The sequence below is a fragment of the Bubalus bubalis genome, chromosome 13 (assembly GCF_019923935.1).
Source record: "Bubalus bubalis isolate 160015118507 breed Murrah chromosome 13, NDDB_SH_1, whole genome shotgun sequence".
Lineage (NCBI taxonomy): Eukaryota > Metazoa > Chordata > Mammalia > Artiodactyla > Bovidae > Bubalus > Bubalus bubalis.
In genome coordinates, this window is record NC_059169.1 from 77,588,668 (window position 1) to 77,615,995 (window position 27,328).

The 27,328-nt window shown below is 39.7% G+C and overlaps 1 protein-coding gene across 4 annotated transcripts in view; it reads left to right on the forward strand.

The window, feature by feature from the left end:
* The window catches only part of VWA8 (von Willebrand factor A domain containing 8), a 372,743-nt gene that overhangs the window by 205,411 nt on the left and 140,004 nt on the right, over nt 1-27,328 (forward strand). For all 4 annotated transcript variants that reach the window (XM_044926848.2, XM_025263046.3, XM_044926849.2 and 1 more), the window contains exons 27-34: nt 6,453-6,561; nt 8,360-8,498; nt 12,324-12,523; nt 20,476-20,586; nt 21,504-21,568; nt 24,090-24,215; nt 25,707-25,816; nt 26,436-26,590. In XM_044926848.2, coding sequence (XP_044782783.2) covers nt 6,453-6,561; nt 8,360-8,498; nt 12,324-12,523; nt 20,476-20,586; nt 21,504-21,568; nt 24,090-24,215; nt 25,707-25,816; nt 26,436-26,590 — 1,015 coding nt within the window. The remainder of the gene's footprint in view (nt 1-6,452; nt 6,562-8,359; nt 8,499-12,323; nt 12,524-20,475; nt 20,587-21,503; nt 21,569-24,089; nt 24,216-25,706; nt 25,817-26,435; nt 26,591-27,328) is intronic.

Sequence of the window (27,328 nt, forward strand, 5' to 3'; positions counted from 1 at the left end):
AGTCCATGGTCCCCAGAGAGTCAGACAGAATTGAGTAATTAAACAAACACACCCACTGAACATATACATGGTAAACACTAAATGAGGAGTCAAAAATCTAAAGGGGAAGAAGGCTCAGAATCTGCTTTCAAGGAGACCATAATAATCGGGGAAGCACTCAGGTAAAGAGTGCCTTGTGTTCTGACAAGAGCGAGCAAAGAGGTAGGGTTGCTGCCTTCTGCCCCAGGGGGAGATTCAAGGACAGTCACCAGGCTAAATCTTTGCAGGATGAATAGGTGTTCTCCTGGCTAATAAAGGAGAAGAAAGAGCTTCAAGCAGAGACAGTTTTACAGGGCATGCTGCATGGTGAGACTGAAAGAGGAGAGTTGAGGGAACCGTAGAAGAATTTGAAGCCACAGAGTAACATGGTCTGATTCATAAATAAGAAAGACCCCTCTAAGTTTTCTAAAGATAAGAAAACTGAAAGCAGGAAGACCTGCGTATCGGGAAGCAACTGCAGTGATTCCAGTGATGAACCGTGAGAGCTTACGCTGTGGCATTGGGGATAAAAAAAGAGGGGCATGGGATGAGAGGTTTCCATAGCAGAACTGATGAATTCTAAGTAGCAGAGATTCAAGCGAGTAGGATGTAAGCCTTACTTTCAATGAATTAGCAATCTTGAGAAAACATATAAACTCTCAACCTTATTATGCAATGTTATATTCAAAGTGCTGCATTCACAGTCGGGTTTCTCGTCCTATGAGTCCTTCTTGTGGGAAATAATAGTAGTTTGGGGGTTTTTTGTTTGTTTTCTGGGAAAATTTCCAACTGGGAGAGTTTCAGCCCCAGTCATTGTTGATGTGAATAACTAGACAAGGAAAGAGTTTAAGATTCAAAAATACTAAGATGTGGTTGGTAAAGCAGATGGCAGGAAAAAAAGAAGTTTTTGCAGTGAAATTTGAAGAGAGTTGAGGGAAAGGAAACCCAAGCCCCAGACCTGTAGTCTCACAACTTCTGTGAAGAGGAAGAAAGAGATGTGTGGAGCTTGGTGACCACATCTGCTTTAGCATGGAGGGACCCTGGGCAGCAGCGCTGAGTCTACACAGTGTCAACCTGGATATGAGGAGCTATCTGAGAAGTGTTAGCCAAGAAAGACGAGTTTCCCCAAGTCTTTTTTTCATCTCAGGCATCCAAATGACTTCTCATTTCTGTGGCCACAGCAGGATCTCAGTGGCAGAGGTGAACAAATCTAAGTTGTAAAGTGAAAACCATAATGTCTAAATGCAGAGCCAGACAATGAAAGGAAAAACACATGTAATGTTCATGTACACATTATTTGCAACAAAGCAAAATTTATTTCCCAGCAACATGCAAGACTGAGGGAAGGGAAATTCAGAAGTTTCTTGCAAACAAGGGAGAATCGCTAGGGGCAGTAGTACCCATTATTAGTAGTTTAAAGTATTTAAGGTGGAGTTTCTGTTTTCATTATGTAGAGTGTTGACTTTTTATTTTAGAAAGGATAAATATTTGCAAGGGACTTCATAGATTCACTTCTGACCACACTCTCTATCAGGCCTTAAATTTGAAAACTGCAGATACTACAGAACTCTATTCTATGAGTTTCTAAGAGTTTCATATGTACAAATTTCCTTGGAAACCCAGAAGAGCAAGAGATTCATTTTGCCCAGAAAGAAATGTGGGAGAAGGATGCAAGAGGGAGTGACATTTGAATTGGGCTTTAAGAATGAGAAATATTTCATCAAAGAGGCAATAGCAGAAAGGAGTTCTGGGCTGAAGTAAAAACCTCGTGGACGCATGAAGATACAGAGTATGTGGAAGAACAGCAAGTAGCAAATCGCAGTAACTAAGGCATATGCTCCAGTATTCTGGCCTGGAGAATTCCATGGACTATATAGTCCATGGGGTCTCAAAGAGTCGGACACAACTGAGCGACTTTCACTTCACTTCACCAAGGCATATGCTGGCTGAAGAGTGAGAGGATGGGTCAGAATCAAAGGTGGAAATATTTATCAGGGTTATTCTGTTAAAGGTTCCAGTAAACTCAATTGGATAGTCCAACTTACTTTTTGCCAAAGGTTAGATTTAAAACATTAGGCCCTCTAAAATTGGAGTTGTTCTTTTTCTTCTCAAAGATGGTAATAATTGGTGAATTGTTGAGAGTTGGTGGAACTACCCTGAAGGGTTCCATTATTCCCATGAAAATTAGTAGTTCTTGTGGTAAGGAAATGTTTTAGGAATTGTTGATAATAGGTATGTCAACAACTTCCAATTGCATAATGCCCCTAGAAAGATCCAAATCTTTTTCATGTGTTTCTTTCATACTCCAGAAATAGTTTTGGCAAATGTTCAGAGAAGGCAGAAATTTGCCAGAACATACTCGTTAAAACCCCAGCTCACCTCTTTATGGAAACAATCTTAGACAAATCTTTTATATGTCATTCAGACCCTCTAACTCGAGTTTGGTGTCCATATGCATCATGTTATGAAATGTATGCCTGCTTAAAAAAACTTTTTTTTTCCTTTCTGTAATTTGCCTAAGTGCTGCAATTTGACCTGAGTCATAATTTTGAAAGTCACCTTTTCTTTTTTAGTTAAAACTTTTACTTCCAGATCTTTATTAATACTTCCACAAGGGATTAAGAAACATCACAACATATGAGTTGAAATACTTCAGTGTTTTAAAAAACATAAATTCATGAATGACACTGAAGATAAAAAGTAGTACTATTTATAAGCCTTAAGTTCATTGTCTTCTCCCTTAAAATCAAACCCAGATATCATTCCAGGTAGGACTTTAACAAAGTTAAACAATAGAAGTAACAGGATCTTAAAACTATGGAAAATACCATAGTTGTTTCAATCAAATCAGATATAACAAGTCTGGTTGGAGATGGATGACAGATTTCAGTAATGGTATAGGGCTGTTTGCTAACTGATTATTAGTTTAGAGTTACCCTTAAATTAATGTTGAATATATTTCAAATTCCAAAGCTTGTTCATGCATTCAATTATAATTCCCCTTGCCCCTAACTGGACTTCCCTGGTGGCTCAGATGGTAAAGAATCTGCCCGCAACGTGGGAGACCCGGGTTCCATCCCTGAGTCGGGAAGATCCCCTGAAGCAGAAAATGGCTACCCACTCCAGTATTCTTGCCTGTAGAATTCCATAGACAGAGGAGTCTGGTGGAGTATAGTCCATGGGGTCACAAAGAGTCAGACATGACTGAAGCGACTTAGCATGCATGCAGTAACTTATTGAAGGGGAGAGAGTTAATAACCGTCAAATTTTTCCACAATGTATTGGGAAAACTTAGTAGTGGAAAATAAATGAGGGGCTTTGGTTTACCTCATTTGGCCACCCTAGAGCCCACAGGAAGTCTAGAAACACCTCCCAGTATTACCAAGGGGCAGATAGAATCAGTTTAATTGAGTAACTTCAGAACACCCTGCATATGTGACTTTCAGTTGCAATTGTGATTTCAAAACAGATTCTATATGGGGTACCTGTAGGTCCTTCCCGTACTCTGCCAACCAAACAGCTAGTGCTATTTTTAAATGGAAGCAGGCAGTCTGTAATTTCCATGACCGTTACTTAGAGTGAGTTGGCAAGTTCAAAGCAGCTTTCATGAATATTCCCTGGGGGTTGTCAGTAAAAATTGGAGGTCTAGTAAAGTTATTTTTTTCCCAAATGGATGAAGGTTTTGGTTTTATTTTGTTTTTAGCATCTGTGTGATATTTTGTGAGATTATTAAAGGATATATTAGACCAGTTTTTTAGGCTTTATTTCAACCTATCAACCGACCATAATTTTTATTAAGCTATGCTCCACCTCTGATTAGATTTCCAGATGTGTAACTGTTTCTGTTATCTTCAAAGAGACAATTTGGGGTGGACGTAGAGCTCCTTTTTATCAGCTTTAAAAAAGCAATTTTGTCTACCAGGCACCTATTCTACTGATGTGGCCTGGCACATCTTTGCGACCCCATGGACTGTAGCCCACCAGGCTTCTCTGTCCATGAAATTTTCCAGCCAAGAATACTGGAATGGGTTGGCATTTCCTTCTCCAGGGGATCTTCCCAACCCAGGGATCAAACCCGTGTCTGTTGTGTCTCCTGCATTGGTAGGTGGGTTCTTTACTACCAGTTGAGCCACCAGGGAAGCCCCTTCTATTGATAGGTGTAAATAATTTTATTCTGATTATTTATATTCACTCCAGAACCAAAGGTTATGTAAGATCTATCACTGATACTTCACTCCACTCTCTAAAATGGTCACCAGAGACTCCCCCAGTCCTTAGAAGAAACCAGAATCTTACAGATTATTGCCTTCATCTTACAAAGGAAGAAATTAACACTCAGAGAAATTATCTAACCTTTCTTTCCCACGTCTGCAGAGCTAGTTAGTAAAAGAATTAGCACTGCTGCTGCTGATGCTGCTGCTAAGTCACTTCAGTCGCGTCCGACTCTGTGCGACCCCATAGACGGCAGCCCACCAGGCTCCCCCGTCCCCGGGATTCTCCAGGCACTAGAACCCACTAAATCTACATTGGAAGGAAATTGGGTGTATCTCCTTCCTTTGTTTTCTGCTCTGTTTTTAGAGATCTAATTCCCCTTTGGTGAACTGCTGAAGGCAATGAATACTGTTCATTCCCTAAACAAGCAGAGAGAGATTCTAGTCTACAAAGTCTTTCCTTTTGACATGGAATGTGTTTTATTACCTTAAGAGAGAACAGTTATAGTAAATCCCCTAACTCAGTGACTCTTCCACCTCATTAGCGGTAAAAAACAAAACAAAACAAAAAAACAGGGAAATAAGTAATGACCAGTCAGGATAATTGTCCACGTACTTAAAATGTATTTTAAATGATAGATACAAAGCATATATGTCCTTTTGATTGATTTATGTTATGATTTAGAAGAATTTCAATGTAAATTTCTTTTAGATTTCCTTCCTGTGATGTTAAACATTAGCATTTCAAAGGACAAAAATCATATTCCACCAGAATACTTGGTTTCACTATTCTATGCAAAAAAAATCTAAGCCTTCCATGGTCTTATTAAGTATGTGCAGATATTTTGTCAGACTTACTCTTTTACTGAAAATAAAGTGATTTTCTAAATATCAGTATGTACTCTTTTAATGATCATGAAGCTTATTTCAAGCATTCATTTCAATTTTTAGTCATATTATGCATTATTTTTGAAGAACTTTTAACTCTGAATCATTTTTGGCCTTCACTTACCATGGAATAAGAAATTCATAACGAATTAAATGACAATGGTTTCTTTTGTAAAGATTCCAAGAAATTTAGTATGATTAAAAAGTAAAGGCTTTATCCTGAAAAAAATTATCTGTGATTTTGTCCTTTAGCATTGCCATATTTGTTTTTGCAAGTTATTTTATTTAAAAGTAGCTTTAGATAAAATGGAATCTAAACATAGAATAATTCCATTAGAAGTCAGCATAGTAGCTCCCATGGTAGGGTAATGACTGAAATAGTCCAAGGGAGTTTCTGAGTGTTGGTGATGCTTGAGTGCTGGACACATAGGTGTGCTCAGGAGTAAGTGACACATTTGTGTGAATGTTTCTATATGTATTTTATGTCAGTTCAAATTAAAAAAAAAAAAAAGATTAAAATGCTAAAGTAGATCCTATGAAATTTGCCCTGTACAACTTACAAACATGTGACCTGTAGAATTCTGGTGGTGGTGTTTAGTCCCTGGGTTGTGTCTGACTCTTTGTGATGCCGTGGTCTGGGGCCCACCAGGCTCCTCTGTCCATGGGATTTCCCAGGCAAGAGTGCTGGAGTGGTTTGCCATTTCCTTCTCCAGGGAATCTTCCTGACCCAGGGGTCGAACTCACATCTCCTGCATTGACAGCCAGATTCTTTACCACTGTGCCACCTGGGAATCCCAGTAGTATTCTATACTACTTATTATTTGATTTCAAATTTAAGAGAATAGAATGAAAAAAACTGATGGATTGCTCCATTTTTTCCCTAAGTCCTTTCTATTACTCTAATAGGAATTTAGATGTTAAATTACTAAGTATTTACCAATTCAGGAAAAAGTTCTTAAACGTTAATTATATTTGTCATGGTAAAAACAGAGTAGGGCATTACCTTCTGAGTTTCTGAAATGTGAATTCTTTTCTTTTTCAAGTATATTTTAAACATCCTATTAAAGACTATCTTTTAATAAAATGAAGTAGAACTCACTTTGAAGTAAAGTATTCTTCAGATTTATTTATGTGATCAGTAATACATGGCAACCCACTCCAGTACTCTGGCTTGGAGAATTCCATGGACAGAGGAGTCTGGCAGGCTACAGTCCACAGGGTCACAAAGAGCTGGACACGACTAAGTGACTAAACACTTTCAATGCACGGTTCTTATTTTTTCCTGTGACTTGGAAACAAGGAGAAATGTTTACTCTTCAAATTAATCTTTGACAGGTTGCCTCTGCCGGAGCAGACCTTCATGGGCTACTGGACAATTGGTCAGTCAAGAAATGGAATGCAAAAACTGCTGTGTCCAGCAGAAACTCATCATATAGACGTTAAGGTTGATATCATTATTTCTTCATTAGAATATTGAATGTTATCTGTTTTTCAGTATCTTCCCTGGAGGAAAATCTATTCAATCTTAGAAATGACTTATTCTAATGTTATTTCAGAATAGATTTAGCTTCTTCTGTGATTCTCAAGTGAGTCTGGCCTCTGAGGGTCATGATATAGGTAATGGCTAATGATTGGTAGAATTCCTAAGAGCTAATCTGTATTTTAGGAAAGTCAGGCAGGACAGTTACTCCATTATGTTTGTTTTCAAGAAAAAAAGGCAAAGAAATATCAATCACTAGTTGCAGTAGCAATCCTGCTAGGTTTGACTGTGGGGAATTAGCTGCTTATAAAATCAATAGAAAGGACAAGAGGGACAGAAGTCAAGGGGCCACCGCTGGACTTTTGGTTTCAGGATTAGTGTTTTTGCTTCTGCACAATAAGACCGGACTAGCAGACTTTTCCTGTAAGGGGCTGGATAGTGGTGGCTCCGTGGTTAAGAACCCACCTACCAATGCAGAAGACATTAGAGACCTGGGTTTGATCCCTGCGTCAGGAAGACCCCCTACAGCAGGAGATGGCAATGCACTCCAGTATTCTTGCCTGGAAAATTCCAAGGACAGAGGAGCCTGACTGGCTACAGTCCATAAGCTTGCAAAGAATCGAACACGACTGAGCAACTGAGCGCGTGCACACGCACACACACACACACACACACACACGAGTAAATATTTTAGGCATGGTGGCCATACAGATTCTGTCACAGCTACTCAACTTTGCCATGGTAGCACAAAAGCAGCCTCAGGCAATACATTAACAAATGAGTGGCACCGTGTCCTAGTAAAATGTTATCGACTCGATCAGAGAGTGGATCAGACTTGACCTGTGAGCTACGGTTTGTCAGCCCTTGTACTAGAGCATGGACTCTGACTGCTCATATTTGTCAGATTCTCCTTGTCCACACTGACTGCAGGAGGATAGCTTCTGCTGCTCATCTGCCTTACAAATCTCATGCAAGTGCATTTAATTGGCAGAAGCTAAATCATATTCAGAATGCTTACTGCAAAGGAGTACAAGAAATGTAGTGTTTCATCTAGCTCCTAAGATACAATCTAGACAGAAGGGGTGATAGCACCCGTGAATGCGTGCATGCTCAGTCACTCAGTCATGTCTGACCCTTTGTGATCCCATGGACTGTATAGCCCACCAGGCTCCTCTGTCCATGGACTTTTCCCGGCAAGATTACTGGAGTGTTTTGCCATTTCCTACTCCGAGGGATCTTCTCAACCCAGGGATCGAACCCAAGTCTCCTGCATCTCCTGTATTGACAGGTGGATTCTTTTACCACTACACCACCTGGGAAGCCCCGGCTGCTGCAATAGTCAATATCTGACCCAAAAAGTTGTGATTAATTAAGGACTGTAAGGGCATGCAAATCAACTGTATTTAAAAATTATTCTCCTGGTTTGGACAGCTCTGGGTCCCCATACTTGGAGTTCAAAACTTGCAGTTGGCTTAGGAAAGAGTAAAGTAATGAGAACTCCTATGGGATTTTATATCTGATATATTTTCTGAATAAAAAGAAAATGAGAAATTAAATACGATAGCACACGTGAAAGCCTTTATAAATGCAACTATATGGTATTATTATTGTCATAAGTATCATGCCAGTCAATAAAATGAGAAGAGGTATGTCAAGATAGTATTTGAATTGAAAATCTTAGTTTGGAAGAACTCTTACTTTTCTACATTTTTATAACTACCCAAATATCTTATTGCAGATAACTACTTTTTTTTTTAAATAGGGTCCAGCACTCATACACATACAGGAGTATCCAATAGAAAGACATGAAGGAAGATCCCAAACCTTTACCGAAGAATGTAGCTCCTGGAGGTTACCATTGGATGAAATGAACTTAATCTGTGACGTAGCTACAGCACATGGTATGTCAGTTTATTCTTTTGATTTTTCCTTCCTGCACTGATTTTTTTTAAAAAGCCAGATCAAAATAATCTCTAGACATCAAGAAGTCGATGCTAGACTCAGTCACTGTGCCATGCTTGGATTGGATAGCAATTATATGTAATTTAGATCTAATTTCCTATAACAACCTAACAGAATACTGTTGTGGAGTCCACGTAAGCACAGCTGAGTTCATACGCACGTCTGTTTCTCATTACAATTGCAGCACAAAGTTAAACTCAGCCCGGGCTCATGCTAAAAATAGAAGGGGGAAGGAAAAGGAAAAACATTGGATTTTTTTGGCTGGGATTCCAGTTTGGTGATTACTTGTATTCTGAAAGCAGGGTTGGAGGATTTGCAGTCATTAAACCTCTCATTGTAAAGAATGGCAAATAAAAGATGTGAATTTTTGGCGTCTGCATCTCTGGACTGTTGCCATTACCTACTGGTTCATGCAGTACGTCCTAGGTACTTTTTGGCAGAAGTACCTGCCAGAAATTGATGGCAGTTACTAAGGTGATAGCAACAGAATCATGACGGGGGAAAGGGAGAGACTCCCTAACTTATCTACAACGGGGATTATTCAGGCAAAAATTAGGAAGCAAGCTTTTGTTTGTGTACATTCTATCGATGTTTGTTCCTAAAATCAGTTATGTTGAGTAAAAATATGTGCTTTTAAAATGTACAGGGTTTTTGTTGGTGACAGACTGGTGTTCCTATTAAGATATTTTACATTCACTGTGTGTTGGGTTTATTCGTCACTTAGTCCTGTCTGACTCTTTGTGACCCCATGATCATATGTGACCCGCCAGTCTCCTCTGTCCATGGAGTTCTCTAGACAAGAATACTGGAGTGGGTTGCCATTTCCTTCTCCAGGGGTCTTTCTACCCAGGGATTGAACTCCAGTCTCCTGCACTGCAAGTGAATTCTTTACTGGCTGAGCCATCAGGGAAGCCCTATTATGTAGAGAATAATATGAATGTAGAAAGTGAAGAAGACCTAAAGAGCTTCTTGATGAAAGTAAAAGAGGAGAGTGAAAAAGTTGGCTTAAAACTCAACATTCAGAAGACTAAGATCATGGCATCCGGTCCCATCACTTCATGGAAAATAGATGGGGAAACAGTGGAAACAGTGACAGACTTTATTTTGGGGGGCTCCAAAATCACTGTAGATGGTGACTATAGCCATGAAATTAAAAGACGCTTACTCCTTGGAAGGAAAGTTATGACCAACCTAGACAGCATATTAAAAAGCAGAGACATTACCTTGCTAACCAAGGTCTGTCTAGTCAAGGCTATGGTTTTTTCCAGTAGTCATGTATAGATGTGAGAGTTGGACTGTGAAGAAAGCTGAGCGCCAGAGAATTGATGCTTTTGAACTGTGGTGTTGGAGAAGACTCCTGAGAGTCCCTTGGACTGCAAAGAGATCCAACCAGTCCATCCTAAAGGTGATCAGTCCTGGGTGTTCATTGGAAGGACTGATATTGAAGCTGAAACTCCAGTACTTTGGCCACTGATACAAAGAGCTGACTCATTGGAAAAGACCCTGATGCTGGGAAAGATTGAGGGCAGGAGGAGAAGGGGACAACAGAAGATGAGATGGTTGAATGGCATCACCGACTCGATGGACATGAGTTTGCATAAACTCCGAGAGTTGATGGTGAACAGGGAGGCCTGGCGTGCTGCAGTCCATGGGGTTGCAAAGAGTTGGACACGACTGAGCGACTGAACTGAACTGAACTGAAAATGTCTTAATAGCAACACCAGTCCCTCACATAATTTAACCAACAAAAACTCTGTACATTTTAGAAGCACATATTTTTACTCAACATAGCTAAAGTTAGGGACAAACATCCACAGAATGTACATGAGTAGAGAATGTGAATAGGTCTTACCAATAAAGTTTGAACTTTGGCCCTTGTCTCATTTTTAGAGATTGTGAATAAGTATGCTGTGAACCTCTGCCTCATGTCAGTGACAGGGGTCGTTAAACCTTGTCACAGTCTCACAGTTCTTCTCAACGCAGCATTCCAGGCAGCCACGGCCAGCCAGTCAGAACTGGTCCTTAAAAGTGAAACTCATTTGCTGTCCCTCACATAATTTAACTCTCTGTTTCAGTATTGTCCACATTTGCAAACTGGGCTTTTGTGTTGTTTTTTTAAATCTCTTTTGTTTTTTTGCCTATTTTGTATTTGGGAGAGAAAAGAAGATTTTGTTGGTTCTCTTAGAATCAGTTAGTTAGATAGATAGATATGTTTGAGCCAGAGACCAAACAGTGCTTAATGCTGCAATAAGAGAGGACAAGTGATGTTTATGAAGTATATTTCTATTAACACTTTTATTATACTTCCAAAATTGCTCAATAAATGTCGAATAGAATTTATTTGTGCTGATAGACACATTAAAAACATTCTTAAATTATAAGTCATGTGATTCTGATGTTTGGAACTGTAGTTCCTACACAGTTCACAGTGTCTCTAAATAATGCCTTTCTCTGATCTTCTACTGAGTTGTGTTTCTTATCAATGTCAGCTTATTTGTTTAATTTATCTTTGTACATATTTGGTCTCTATGTGTACACATCACACACACACACACACACACACGCACGCACTATATTTTTTTCCTGAAATTTCCATCATAGTCCCACATATCTCATTATCATACCTTATACCTTAGTTTGGGGTTCAGAAAATATGACCACTTGTAAATAGATACCTGGATGATGAGTGATATTAATAGTGATTATTATACAGAAGCAGCTTAATCCCTTGCTTTAGGGTGCCCGGAAATAGAGATTATGGTTAACAGTCCAGAACCTGGCTACTCAAAGGGACGCCCTCAAGCCTAGAGCAGTGACATTTCCTGGGAGCTCATTGGAAAGGCAGAATGAAACCCCACCCCAGAGAACCTGCCTCAAGCCTAGAGCAGTGACATTTCCTGAGAGCTCATTGGAAAGGCAGAGTGAAACCCCACCCCAGAGCCCCTGAGTCACAATCTGCACTTTCATTAGATCCCCAGATGATTCACACACACTTGAAAGTTGAGGAAGCACTGAAATAGAATTCAGAAAAGGGACCTAGTCAAGTACTTGATTGAAAAGACAGGTTTTGTAATAATAAAAATACACAAATATGAAAAAAGATAATTTGGAAAATAAGATCCATAGAGCTAAGAATCAAAAAATGGAAATACTTATTTACTTGAAAACCCTAAAGAGCTAGTAAACTGGGAAATACCAAATTAGCAGACGGAAGATGTTGACCAGCTGTTATCCATCTGAGCCAATAATAAAATAAGAGGAAACAGACTTTTATTGAAGCACAAAATACTTTCATAGAAGGAAGAATTTCCTGACATTGAGGAGTGTTAAATATTTAATGATGTTACTGTGAGATGTTATGGAATTCTTTGGGGAACAAATAGATACTTACTTCCTGGAGTTATAGGCATGGTCCCATCTATTGATACATTTAGAAAGAAGAAAGTGTTAGTCGCTCAGTTGTGTCCTACTCTTTGTAATCCCCTGGACTGTAGCCCACCAGGCTCCTCTGTCTGTGGGATTCTCCAGGCAAGAATACTGGAGTAGGTTGCCATTCCCTTCTCCAACACTTAGAGCAGGTATGAAATTGCTTCTCCCAATGCTCTTTGACCAATCCATGTGCAGGTCATCTGCCGAGTTCCGGTTGTATGCCGTCTCTGAATCTTATGATTCAGTTTTCACTGAACCTTTTTGGACCAGGCAGAAAATCTACTGCAGAATAGAATTAACTCTGTTTTTGTTTTTTTTTTTTTTGGTCATTTCAGAAAATGAGGAAAATACTCTCTATGTAGTTGCATGCAATCCCGTGTCCTTATACTTTATGAATATGACTGGGAAGAGCGGCCACTTTGTGGACCTTTTCGACATCTTCCCGAGAACGGCCAGTGGGATCTGGCACCCATTTGTGACGGTGGCGCCGCTGGGAAATCCCCTAAAGGGTCAAGTGGTTCTCCATGAGCAGCAGGTAACGACGTGGCCTCGTTATACCAAGAATGACTTACGTGAGGGACAGGCAAGGATGTTTTCCAGCCTATCACTAAAAGTGTGTGCTTTCATCAGGACTGAAGAGAGGGGCTGCAGGAAGGAGTCAGGAGTTGTGTGTTATCAGTACCACAAGGCAGGCTAACGCCTTCCTCTCTGGGGGACTTCAACGTGGGCTTTATTCTTTGAAACATGTTGAGTGAGGGTTTCCTAACCTCAGTACTAATGACATTTGAGGCTGGATAGTTCATTGTTGGGGGCTTTCTTGGTGGCTCAGCAGTAAAGAATCCGCCTGCAACGCAGGAGACGTTAAGAGATGGGGTTTCAGTCCCTGGGTAGGAAAGACCCCCTGGAGGAGGGCATGGCAACCCACTCCAGTATTCTTGCCTAGAGAATGCCGTGGACAGAGGAGCCTGGTGGCCTGCAGTCCATGGGGTCGCGGAGTCTACATGACTGAAGAGACTGAGCAGCAGCAGCAGCGGTTCATTGTTATGAAGTTTGCATTCTCTGTGGGGAGATAAACAGCAAGCGCGCCAACAAATAAATATGCCAGTTTCAAGCAGTGATGCCTGCCGTACAGTTCATGGGATCCCAAGAGAGTCAGACACGATTTAGCGACTAAACAACAACAAGAAAAAATGTCTTAGGGAAAGATGGGGGTAGGGTGGGAGGAGTTGGAAGAATGAATAGTACTCAAGAGTGCTAAGATAGCTCCGCTTAGGAGATGACACGTTATCTGAAACCCGAATGGCATTCTTTATGTGGAGACAGCTGTGTAGCTATACTGAATGGAATTGTCTTAGTTCAGGGGTCTCCAGCCTCCAGGATCAAATGCCTGATGATCTGAGGCAGAGCTGATGTAACAGTAATAGAAATAAAGTGCACAGTAAATGTAAGGTGCTCGAATCATCCTGACATCCGCCCCATCCCCCGTCCGTGAAAAACTGTCTTCCACAGAACTGGACCTGGTGCCAGAAAGGTTGGGGACCGCTCTCTCAGTCTGTTTGGGCTGCTGTAATGTAGGTACCGTAGACAAGGTAGCTTATAAACAGCAGGTATTTATTTCTCACAGTTCTGCAGCCTGGCCAGTCCAAGATCAAGGTGACTGCAGGTTCAGGATCTGGTGAAAACTTCCTTCCTAGATAGCGGTCTTTTCCCTGCGACCTCACATGGCAGAAGTAGCAGGGATCACATCCATGTGTCTTTTGTAAGGGCACTAATCCCATTCATAAAGTCAAAAAGGGCATTCAAAATGTCAAAAAGGACACAACTTAGTGACTAAACAACAACAAAGTTAATCTATACTATCCAACAGAAAGGAGTACCATGTTTTTATAGACCTGTTACCCACCTGGTAGCTACTAAATTGTGTGTGTGTGTGTGTTCAGTCATTTTAGTTGTTTCTGACTCTGTGACCCTATGGACTGTAGCCCTCCAGGCTCCTTATCCATGGGATTCTCCAGACAAGTATACTGGAGTGGGTTGCCATTTCCTTCCCAATCCACGGAATCTTCCCAGCCCAGGGATCGAACCCACATCTCCTGTGTCTCCTGCAATGCAGGCAGATGGGTTGCCATTTCCTTCTTCCCAGCCCACGGAATCGTCACAGCCCAGGAATCAAACCCATATCTCCTGTGTCTCCTGCAATGCAGGCAGATGGGTTGCCATTTCCTTCTTCCCAACCCATGGAATCTTCCCAACCCAGGGATTGAACCCACGTCTCCTGTGGCATTCTTTACCACTGAGCCACCAGGGAAGCCCACCAAATAGTATACTAAGCATATTATTCATTCATCAAGTAAGTATCATGTGCTTACTCTTAGGGATACTTCCATAAACAAAACAAAAGTCCTTGTTCTGAGAAGCTTGTATTCTGGTGCAGAAAGATAGACAATAAGCAAAATAAATAATTACAACTTAAATTAGACGATGAGAAACAAGGGAGAGTAAAATAGAAGGAAGACTGCCGTTTAAAGCAGGGAGGGTCAGGGATCGCCTGACTGAGAAAATGATATTTAAGTGGATTTGATAGCGTTGAGGGAGAAAAGAGATATTGGGAAGCAGAGAGTTCCTAGGGAAAGGGAATTATAAATTCAAAGACCCAGAGGCTGGAATACGCCTTTGGATCTTTAAAGAAATGTGGTGGGAAATATTGAATGAGGGCCAGAGTATAAAGAGGCGAGGCCAAAGAGGTCCTGCAGTGAGTTGGGGCAGGACCATGGTGGAGGGTGGGGACGCAGAGGTGCAAAGCCTTATGAATCATTCTACGGTTCTGCGCTGCCTGTGAGGAGAGGGGAAGAAGGTCTTAGGGGGCTTCAAGCAGATGAGCAGCTAGATCCGACATATATTTTAGGGATTTCTCTAGCTCCTCTGTGGTGAATAGTCTACAGGTACGAAGACAGAATGAAGGAAACTAATTAAGAGATTTTTTACAATGATTCAAGCAAGAGATCACCCAAGTTTGGAAGTCATCAGTAATGATGGATTCTGTATATATTCCGAAGGTGCGACTAACAGGATTTCCTAACAGATCAGATACATGAAGTGACAGAGTAGAAGCTAAGGTCAACTTTAAGATTTAAGGCTTCAGCAACAAAAAGGGTAGACCTGCCATGAACTGAGATGAGGAAGGAATTGATTTGGGAGGAAAAATTAGATGTGTGATTCAATTCGAGATGCCTATCAAAGCCAAATAGATGATTCTGCTGTTTAATGGAGAACAGGAAGCATAAATTGGGAAGTCACTGGAGTATAAATGTTATTTAAATCATGAAACTGAAAGCGATGACTAAGGGAATGGAATGTGGATAGAAAAGAGAAGTCTCAGCTCTAAGCCCTGGAGCACTGAAATATGAAGAAATCGGGGAAAGAAGGAGGAATCGACCGAGGGGAACTGAAGATGAGCATCCAGAGGTGGAGATGAATAAACCAGGATGTGGCATTTCAGAAGCCACATGACGATTATCTCAAGGAGGAAGATTGATGATTAAATGCTGACAACATGTCAAGGAAAAGATTGCATACGTTATTCCATGTTATTCTTCCAGAGGCTCAGTGGGGTAGCTTTAGCAATATTTACATGTGAGGAAACTGAAGCTCACGGAGTTTAAATAACTTGCCCAGTAAACACTTGGTAGAACAGAAGTTCAAGCCAAATCAGATTGACACCACCAGAATTAAAGTAGTTTTGTCCACTCACTGCAGAAAGGTAGGGGCAGGTAGTCTGAAAATTTTTTAAAGTTATTCGTCATAGGAAAATATTGAAAAAATGCAATGTTTTTACTTGTTAAGTATTTTAAGGTACTCTAAGAATAAAGCATTACCCAGAACAGTGCTTTTAGGCTGTTTCTAATCAAGAATTTTTAAAATCTCGTAAATAACATATCAGGGTTTCACCGAGTTAAGTAAGTCAACTTCAACTTTAGGCTTTGCCTAAGTAATTACTGTTGAGGCAGTCCGAGCACAGGTTGGAAAAGAATTTCCAGACACAGAGCATTTCAGAAGGGAGTGAGTTTATTAAGAACAACAAGCAGACATAACGTGGACACTGCAAGCGCAGAGGGCCGACCTCCTGACAGACCAGAGAGAGTCAGTTTTTGTGGGTTAATATCCAATTTTTATAGCCTCAGGGACAAAAAAAATTCCTCCTGGACCTTTGGCCATAGGTGATTGGTTGGGGCGCTATCGGGTGATTACTGGAGTGGGTGTCTTTGCCTGATTGGGAGTCAGGAAGCTTGTCAGTGGTGACAGGAGCTTTTAGCAACAGTTACAGAGGGGCTCGGTCAGCTTCGGAGGTGTCCTTGGTCCTGGGCTCGGCTTCTGTGGCCTTGGTGCAAAGTCTTGCACCTGTGGCCTGGGGGCAGGACTCAACAATTACCATAAATTCTGAGTTACTTGGTTTTTTTCTGATTTTCACAATTTTTTTTCACTTTACTTTCTCCTAGAAGCAGAATATACAAATGTCCAGCTCTTGCTTAGAAAAGCTTGTGTCCATCCCATTGGAAAAGGTTTTACTTTGTAGAGTTCCGACAAAATATCAATGCCATTGAATTGATTTCTACAGCCAGAGGAAACTCTCATAAAAAGCACATGATATCTTGGTGATTTTTGATTAAGTGAACCAATCAAATTTAAATAGAAGTCTGATTTTGGAGTATTTTTTTTCAAAAAATCTTGCCAAATTTTCAACTGTCAAATTTACAGATACCAATTCTAAAAGTATGAGATTTTCAGGTCCTCAGGAAGCAGTTTGTCTTCTCATAAGATCCAATTATTTGGCAACATTGTGGATCAGTTCCCTGATCATGTATAATGACTTTCATCAAAGACAGTGTGTTTTTTGTATAAACCCACACTTCCCCTCCTGGCATTCTTACATGCTACCTGACTTTCCCCATTGACCAGTTTCAGCGATTCTCCAGGTTACCTCAATGCCCTGAGGAGACTCGCATGGCTTACCAGGATTTCTGTCTACCTGTCCTCTGTTTTATATTGTGTCCCCACTAAAGTATTAAGCCCTCCTTAATTCCAAATGAACGGCACGTAACTGTAAAATTTAACAAATGATAAATAATTCTAATCTAATGAAAAAATGAGTGTGCTGCCTTCAGTTCCTTCTCCCCCATTCTGCCCTAGCTGAAAAGGGGGCTGAAATATTGTAAAGAAGTACTTCCGTTAATTCATCTATCCCTTGTCTTTATAGAGCTTGGCAACAGATGCATTTCGCTGGTTGGTTTAAGAAGTTGTTCAAAAATTCCTTGCTAAAATAAAATCTTAAGTGAGGAAAGGGAAACTTCACCATGCCTAAAAATAAAGCCTCCTCCCTCCCCCCTACCCCACCCCACCATGAGATTACTTATTACATCTATACAGAGTTTAGAATTTCAGACTTTAGGACATGGAGGTCATCCAGAGGTTACTTTTCTCCCAGTCAAATACAAACATAATAAAATTGCTCACTCGCTTCTCCTCCCTGCCCCCCTGGAAGGAGTGCCAAAACCACAGTTACATGTACTCATGTGTGACGCAAAATTCTATTTTTAAACTCAGACAGAATATATCATTAGTCATTTACAGAAGGAAACCATTAACATCTAAAAGGATGGAGCAGCAGAACTCCTTCATATTGCCAGTTGCTTCTAGAACTAATTCTAAACACAGCGGTGGCTGGAAACATATGTATGTATACACACACATATAAAGATATGTTTTCTGTTACTTAGAAAGATCCAGTTTTTCAGTTCACTTCGTAAGTACTAGACCCTAAAAAGGAAGAAAAATGCAAAACTGTACTCATTTTTGTGTGTAACCATATCTGTTTAATCATCTACTTATTCTTCTACTTAATCACATTTGGGATCAAACATTATTTTTAGGACTTTCTGTTGCTTATAAAAGTTAATATTATCCAAATTGCTTAAGTGCTAGTGATTTGTGTTAATGTTGTACATATTTATCATAAGAGAGATTTTCTTCTTTAAAAAATACTAACTCAAAAAAAAGATTTAATCTAGAATAGAGACTACAAAATTTTAACTTATTAGTACAACTTCTTAAGGAAAACTTAAAGGATTTTCCTTGAGATTTTTATCATATTCAAACTTTCAAATGCCAGGAATAGTGCTTCTTATATGATACGTTGATTTTAAAAAAGAATATTACTAATGCACATTCATTTTTTAAAAAATAAGCCTTTTATTTTGTATTGGGGTATAGTTGACTAACAAACAACGTTGTGAAGGTTTCAGGTGAACAGTGAAGGGACTCAGCCATACATACACATGTATCCTTTCTCCCCCAGACCCCTCTCCCATCCAGGGTACCATGTAACATTGACCAGAGTTCCATCGTAATGCACGTCTGTAATGGAGAACTGCGTATTATACAGAATGATGCATTCTAAGTGTCTTTATAAAGAAAACTTTAAGCTTTGTCAACTTGCTTAGAATTTTTTTAATATAGCCAATATTTGAAGTATATGGAATAAAGGAAACTTCAGTGCAACTACTACTTTAATTCTTGAGCACGTCAGTAAAATTTGCTATTAAAATAAATTGAAGCCACACTATGAGGTCTCAGATTTGCAGGTGAATTGTTAATCTATTTTCATTTCCTTTTATTTCCTCTCTAATTAGATTATATGATAAAGGGCAAAAGTGATGATTATTCATCCTTGTATTCTTCTTTCTTCTTTAAATATAAGTTGGATGGCATCACTGACTCAATGGACATGAGTTTGGGGGAACTCCCAGAGATAGTGGAGGACAGGAAAGCCTGGTGTGCTGCAGTCCATGGGGTCACAGAGTCGGACATAGCAACTGAACAACAACAACATAAATGTTATGGAAGAAATGAGCAGACTTTTTATATTTTGTATATATTTTACAAAATATATAGTGATTCTTTGGATGCTTTGTGATTTTATTTTCCCCAAAGAAAGTTCTTTAAATGAAAAGTTCATAAGGGTTAGGATAACTGAAGGAGACCCAGATTTTAATAAGACAAAACAAAATGAACCAAAATAAGAGAGAAAAAAAAGACAATTACATAACAATGAGGCTTGACAAAAAATTCGTCCGTGCCTTTTTGTAAACCTGTTAGTCTGACCTTCAAATGTCTTTAAATTTTAACTGAAAACCCAACTTCTTTACATTCCTTTAAAATATTCAATCTTTTCTGGCTTTGTAAATTTTAAGTTCTTATTTCATGTGTTTCTATTCACTTATTTTAATGTCTAAGCTTAATTTTTTTTAGTTTTTTTTTTTTCTTGAAAAAATCCTCCTAATTTCTGAGAGGTTATTACTTCATTTGCATAACTGTGATGAAGGCTGCTGGAGCGATCTCTTGTCACTGTGTTATCACAGCACGAGCTGTGAATGTTCCCAAGCTCAGTGAATGACAAGATGCAGAAATACTCATTACCAGCTTGGTTCTTGGGGTCCTTGATATTTTCTTGCTAATCCATCTTTATATCATGTACATATTTTCTGAGTTGAACCTGCATTTGTGAAAAGAATAAATGAGATTCATTTATGCACAGTGTGTTGTTCTTCAGTCGCTAAGTTGTGTCTGACTCTTTGTGACCCCATGGACTGCAGCACACCAGGCTTCCCGGTCCTTCACTCTCTCCCCGAGTTTGCTCAGACTCATGTCCATCGAGTCGGTGATGCCATCCAGCCATCTCATCCTCCGTTGTCCCCTTCTCCTCCTGCCTTCAATCTTTCCCAGCATCAGGGTCTTTTCCAATGAGACTTCGCATCAGGTAGCCAAAGTATTGGAGCTTCAGCTTCAGTATCAGTCCTTCCAAAGAATATTCAAGGTTGATTTCCTTTAGGATTGACTAGTTTGATCTCCTTGCTGTCCAAGGGACTCTCAAGAGTCTTCTCCAGCACCATGATTCCTCAGGCCAAACAACTAACAGCATAGCCCCTCTCATCATCAGACAATTGAATGCATAGTGGAAGAGAGTTTTTCAACATGCTTTTTTTTTTTTTTGTAAATCACTTAAAAATTTTTTTCAATTGGAAGATAATTACTTTACAATGTTGTATTGGTTTAACTGCACATTCTTTACGTGTAATTTTGATAAAAGTAAACAGACTTTTAAAAATGATCAAATGTCTTAATTTCCTCCTTACTACATAATAAAACAGAGTCATGGTTAAACCTAGCCTATATTTACAAGGGGATGGTTTTAAGATAAAATCTTCAAAGAAGAAAGTCTGCCTTACATAATTAAAAATATCCTCATTAAACTATGGAAGGCTTTAAATTCTGTACTATGGAAAATCACTTAGTGTTTTTATGGAGTCGTTTAAATATTTCAGTATTGTCATCTTACCTTTGGTTTATTTATCACTAAATACCCTTTATTTCCAGGCTGCCAAGAGACTGCTGCTTTAAAAATATATATATATATATTCTCTTTATTTCCAGAGCAATGTCATCCTGTTGCTGGATCCCGCTAGCCAAGCCCTTCGCCGTCTCATCCTACCTTCAGAAGAATTTACAATGAAGAAAACTTCCTGGTGGAACAAGGAGGAAGCTGTAAGGAATACCCAGCCTGCCCAGTAAATTGCCAAGGATTTTCTGTAGCTTTCTAACTGTAAAAATGCATGCCTGCCCTCCCCTTGTGGCACCTTTTGTTTGCTATAATGCACAAAAGAATTCTCTTATTAGGCACTTGTGAATTTTAATATGATACAAGTAGGTAGACATAGATAGACGTATAACTAAGTATCAGTGTTCTTTTTGTATCCATCGCAGGAACATTTGAACTAATAATCATAGGACTTCATGAGCCATTTGTGTGTGATATTCATGACAAATCCCTAATCATGCAGGCACTTTAACCTGCTTTCCAGGTCTGTGTTAATGTTTTGAATTTATGTAATGAACCTATGAGTGCAACATCTGGTATACACCAGATGTTTTTACAAGATAAATAAATATTTTAGCTTAATAAACTAGTAATTAAACATTTTGGCCAACCCCAGGGAGTCTATTCTGCCATTCAGGAAAAGGTAATGAATATAAAACAGAACTTACCCTCTGCCCTGGACAACACAGCATACTTATAGGTCTTAAAATGCCATGAAAAAAAGAGATATTTTAAATGTCATAAATAGATCCAAACCTAAGAAACAAAATATTTCCTATGTATTGACGCTATGGTACAAACATCACAGTTAATCACTAGATAGCATGTTTACTTCTAATCAGCATTTGGCATTATTTTTTTAAATATTATCCTAAAAGTGTTTTAGTACATAGTTCACAGTGAATTTTAAAATATATTTTAATCCATGTTACCGTAAGAGTCTTGGAATGGATGAAGAGGGGTAGCTTCTCAGAGAATTATATGTTTTACACATTGAAGAACTTTATTTAAGGAAAAGCAGTTGAAGAGACTTGACTGCATCCATCACAGTTAATGTGAATAATTTGTTTTTTCTTGTCTTTAGGAAACTTACAAAATGTGTAAAGAGTTTTCACACAAAAACTGGCTAGTGTTCTACAAAGAAAAAGGGTGAGTTTTTTGCTGTAGGGGGTTTAAACTGGGATTCTTATCCTGTCCATTCTCTTTTCTCCTTTAATTTTACTGTGTGCTGAGTTCCAAGGAATAGCAAGGAGAGATAAGAAAGCCTTCCTCAGTGATCAATGCAAAGAAATAGAGGAAAACAACAGAATGTGAAAGACTAGAGATCTCTTCAAGAAAATTAGAGATACCAAGGGAACATTTCATGCTAAGATGGGCTCGATAAAGGACAGAAATGGTATGGACCTAACAGAAGCAGAAGATATTAAGAAGAGGTGGCAAGAATACACAGAAGAACTATACAAAAAAGAGCTTCATGACCCAGATAATCACGATGGTGTGATCACTCACCTAGAGCCAGACATCCTGGAATGTGAAGTCAAGTGGGCCTTAGGAAGCATCACTACGAACAGAGCTAGTGGAGGTGATGGAATTCTAGTTGAGCTATTTCAAATCCTGAAAGATGATGCTGTGAAAGTGCTGAACTCAGTATGCCAGCAAATTTGGAAACCTCAGCAGTGGTCACAGGACTGGAAAAGGTCAGTTTTCATTCCAATCCCAAAGAAAGGCAATGCCAAAGAATGCTCAAACTACCACACAATTGCACTCATCTCACACGCTAGTAAAGGAATGCTCAAAATTCTCCAAGCCAGGCTTCAGCAATATGTGAACCATGAACTTAGAGATGTTCAAGCTAGTTTTAGAAAAGGCAGAGGAACCAGAGATCAAATTGCAACATCCGCTGGATCATGGAAAAAGCAAGAGAGTTCCAGAAAAACATCTCTTTATGCTTTATTGAGTATGCCAAAGCCTTTGACTGTGTGGATCACAATAAACTGTGGAAAATTCTGAAAGAGATGGGCATACCAGACCACCTGACCTGCCTCTTGAGAAATTTGTATGTAGGTCAGGAAGCAACAGTTAGAACTGGACATGGAACAACAGACTGGTTCCAAATAGGAAAAGGAGTACGTCAAGGCTGTATATTGTCACCCTGCTTGTTTAACTTATATGCAGAGTACATCATGAGAAAAGCTGGGCTGGAAGAAGCACAAGCTGGAATCAAGGTTGCTGGGAGAAATATCAATAACCTCAGATATGCAGATGACACCACCCTTATGGCAGAAAGTGAAGAGGAACTCAAAAGCCTCTTGATGAAAGTGAAAGAGGAGAGTGGAAAAGTTGGCTTAAAGCTCAACATTCAGAAAACAAAGATCATGGCATCTGGTCCTATCACTTCATAGCAAATAGATGGGGAAACAGTGTCAGACTGTATTTTTGGGGGCTCCAAAATCACTGCAGATGGTGATTGCAGCCATGAAATTAAAAGATGCTTACTCCTTAGAAGGAAAGTTATGACCAACCTAGACAACATATTCAAAAGCAGAGACATTACTTTACCAACAAAGGTCTGTCTAGTCAAGGCTATGGTTTTTCCAGTGGTCATGTATGGATGTGAGAGTTGGACTGTGAAGAAAGCTGAGCACCGAAGAATCGATGCTTTTGAACTGTGGTGTTGGAGAAGACTCTTGAGAGTCCGTTGGACTGCAAGGAGGTCCAACCAGTCTATCCTAAAGGAGATCAGTCCTGGGTGTTCATTTGGAAGGACTAATGCTGAAGCTGAAACTCCAGTACTTTGGCCACCTCATGCGAAGAGTTGACTCATTGGAAAAGACCCTGATGCTGGGAGGGATTGGGGGCAGGAGGAGAAGGGGACGACAGAGGATGAGATGGCTGGATGGCATCACCGACTCAATGGACTTGAGTTTGAGTGTACTCTGGGAGTTGGTGCTGGACAGGGAGTCCTGGCGTGCTGTGATTCATGGGGTCACAAAGAGTTGGACACGACTGAGTGAGTGAACTGAACTGAACTGAACTGAAGTTGCTTCAGTCGTGTCTGACCTTGTGCGACCCATGGCCCGTAACCCACCAGGCTCCTCTGTCCATGGGATTTCCCAGGAACGAACACTGGAGTGGGTTGCCATTTCTTTCTCCAGGGGATTTTCCTGACCCAGGGATAGAACCTGAGTCTCTATGTCTCCTGCATTGGTAGCCAGGTGCTTTACTCTGGCTTATTGTAAACGAAATGTAACCAAATTAGTATTATTTTATTCTTAAAGTACCTTATCCCACATTGCAGAACATTGAAAAACACACATAAAAAACCAGGGCTCATAATTAGATAAACAGTGAGTACTAGCATAGTGGCTGTCACTTCCCATCTTTAAATCTTAGGGAAGCCTTTACATCGTTCAGTGTTTTATATCTCTATTTTCTCAATTAACATTTTTCTATGTTTTCATCTAGTCTTAAAAATATTGTTTTTAGGGTTTTGTAATATATCACGATTCCCAACCCAGGGATCAAATCCAGGTCTCGTGCACTGCAGGCAGATTCTTTACCATCTGAGCCACCAGGGACACCCAATATATCATGATTATGCTATGGTTACTCAACCAATATCCTCACCATTTCCTTTCACGGAGTTTTCTTTTTCTTTTCTTTTTTTCAGGAACACCCTCGCTGTGCTGGATGTTCTAGAAGGGCGAACTCACACCATCTCGCTTCCCATCAACCTCCAGACGGTTTTTCTCGTAGCAGAAGACAAATGGCTTCTGGTGGAGAGTAAAACAAATCAGTGAGTAGATCTACAAAGTACCTCATGGAGTGTGCTCAGTTTTCCAGCATCCTTATATATAGGTCTATCTTCCTGTGTCTGTCTTTTAACATTTCTGTATTTGGCAGGTGAAACTTTGAAGAAGAGGGGAGGGGAAAATTTAAATGTCACTTAGATGTCGCTTCATAGTGTAAATTATAAAAGTTTGTTTCAGATGATAACCTTGAAATTAACAGTAAAAGCATAATGACTTTTATAATATTTTATATTTATCCATCTTTCTTTGGGGTTTTTCCTATTATCACACCGAGCATTTCACTGTATTCTCTGTATTCTTGCCAGTACTTCAAAATAGATTTTCCGATCATCTTTTCTTCAAAGGGCCATGGTCTCCATCCAAATGCCGTTGATTTTTGGAACTTCACAGATTGCACCCCTGAGAAGTTTCTTCTTCGCTTCCTCTTGCCTGCTCTTACTTGGTTATGTTTATGTTTTGTGTTGCCCCCTCCACTGGACTGTACGCTTCTTGATGAAAGGACTTTCTGTGCACTTGGCGTAACTAGGGTGCACAGTAAGTCTTGAGGTCTGCTCCCTCATGCGTCACTTTTCCTGGCCCCATGCAGATTTTCTGCTCCTCTGCGGACAAGCAAAAGTGTCCTGATGCAAAAGATTCCCGCTACTTATACACCCCTATTTTGGCAATTACACAAATAAGTAAAGCAAGGGAATTCTAGCAGTGAGGGTTTCTGTCCCTTGTTGTTGTTTAGTCGACTAAGTTTGTGACCCTAAGGACTGTATCTCACCAGGCTCCTCTGTCCATGGGATTTCCCAGGAAAGAGTGCTAGAGTGGGTCGCCATTTCCTTCTCGAGGGATCTTCCTGTCCCAGGGCTCAAATCCTCGTCTCCTGCATTGCAGGCAGATCGTTACTGCTGAGCCACCCGGGAAGCCGGTACTGGTCGCAAATCTGAGGCCAGGCTCCCTCTTACTGGCTGATCAGTCATATTAACAGCAGGCTCCATGATGGTATGGAGTGTCTCTTTTGAGTTGCTTTTTTAATTTTCTTTTTTTTTTACTAGGCTTTCCTCTTATAGGAAGCGTTAGGTTTTTAGTTCACATTTATGACTGCATTGTTATTATGCTCTCCTCTTTATACAGGCAAAAGGAGAATGGGGCAACAGAGGATGAGATGGTCAGATAGCATCACCGACTCACTGGACATGAATCTGAGCAAACTTCAGGAGATAGTGGAGGGCAGAGGAGCCTGGCGTTCTTCAGTCCATGGGGTCACAAAGAGTCGGACATGACTTAGCCACTGAGCAACAGCAACAACTTTATACAGCGTTAAGAACTTATTTTTTAAATTCACGATAAAACTCTGAAACTGCAGATTATACTCACAGTATGAAAAAGAGACCCTGGGAGGGAAAAACTCTGATTTTTCCTAGTCTGGTCTCACAGTTATGAGAAAAGGAAAGACTGCTCATTCACTTAGGTGTTTTGTTTGTTTACAGGAAGTATCTTTTAACTACACCTGCACACATCGAATCTAAGGACAGTGGGGTTTGCCAGTTGTATGTGTTGAAGGAGGAGCTTCCTAGCCCAGGGTTTGGAGTCATGCAAGGTAAGTACTGTGCTCTGTATGTATGCGGCTGTGCAGGTGCCTGCTTGATTACATACTCTCCTCTAGGATCGTTTAAATACAATCAAATCAACATGTGTTAACTTTATACAGAAGAGAAAACTTAGTCACTGCCCTAGAAACAGTAAGGAAGAATCCATCATCTTTTAAGTTCTGTCTTTGCATATTTTTGACAAGTCAGAATGTTTATATATATATAGGTTCCAAGTCTATTTTAGGATTGCATCATTTCTTTTTAACACAGAACATCAGAATTTCTACTTTATTCATCACAGTTTTGGGGGATGGTGTGAAAAGTACTTAAGGAAAAAAATCTAAAATATACCATTGCTAACCAACCAGGTCAGTTTTACCTCTTTCTGCAGTACTGTCAATATTAATCTTTATTGCTAATAAAAATTTGAATTCCATAAATGAGAAGATACCAAGATGTGAAAACTGAGTCTTCTCAGACAAAAAGCCATGAGTGTAATTGAAAGCATTTTCTCTTTTTTAATTTATGCTTTTCTGTTTGAGTTGGTGAGAATGAAATCTTGCAAAAAGTAATTCCTGGAGCAATTTAGGGGCATATGGTGTTTAATGTTTCTCTGATACTTTTCAGAAACAGACCGCAGCATACCTCATACAATTTCAAGTGATCAACTGTCATCTGAAAATCTGAGTTCAGCTGTGGGACAGAAGATTTCCTCTCCAAACCGACTTCTCTCAGATAAGAATAGTTATGCTACAATTGTTGTTGGTTTCCCAGATCTCATGGTAAGCTTAAATTTTTAAAATTATTGAGTAACTATTTCTTCCCCTCACTTTGGCCTAAGATTTATAAACCTGTTTGAGGGTAATTAAAAGTGTAATGATTTTTTGGTAAATATTGTTTGATCCCTGGGTCGGGAAGATCCCCTGGAGAAGGAAATGGTAACCCACTCCAGTATTCTTGCCTGGAAAATCCCATGGACAGAGGAGCCTGGTGGGCTACAGTCCACGGGGTCGCAAAGAGTTGAACATGACTGAGCGGCTTCACTTTCACTTTCACTTTCAGATCAACATTCATTTTCGAGACCAGTCATTTAAAAATGCATTCTATATGGGTTCATTGCTTTTTAAAAATTAACATTTCAAGTGTAATGCAACTATATAATTTAGTAAAGGAAAACTAATATTCTTCATACATGAGAGTTCATGGGGCAGATATATACGTAACCTACTGACAGTCACTTTATATCCTGTCAAGAGGCACAATTTGAGACTAATGAGATAACATTTCTTCTAGAACTTTTAAGGGGAAATATGTTGAACCTCATTACTGTAGATGAAATTTTTCAACACTCATGAATACCATTCACTTTCCACTGAGTTTTGCTCTGACATATCTTTGCAGCATCCAGCTTATACTATAATGCTGGTAGTCTCAATTTAATTTGCTTTTAAATGGATCCTTCTGCTATTATTTACTATTATCTGTAAAGAAGGGGCTGTTTGTAATCGACTTCAAGTAAA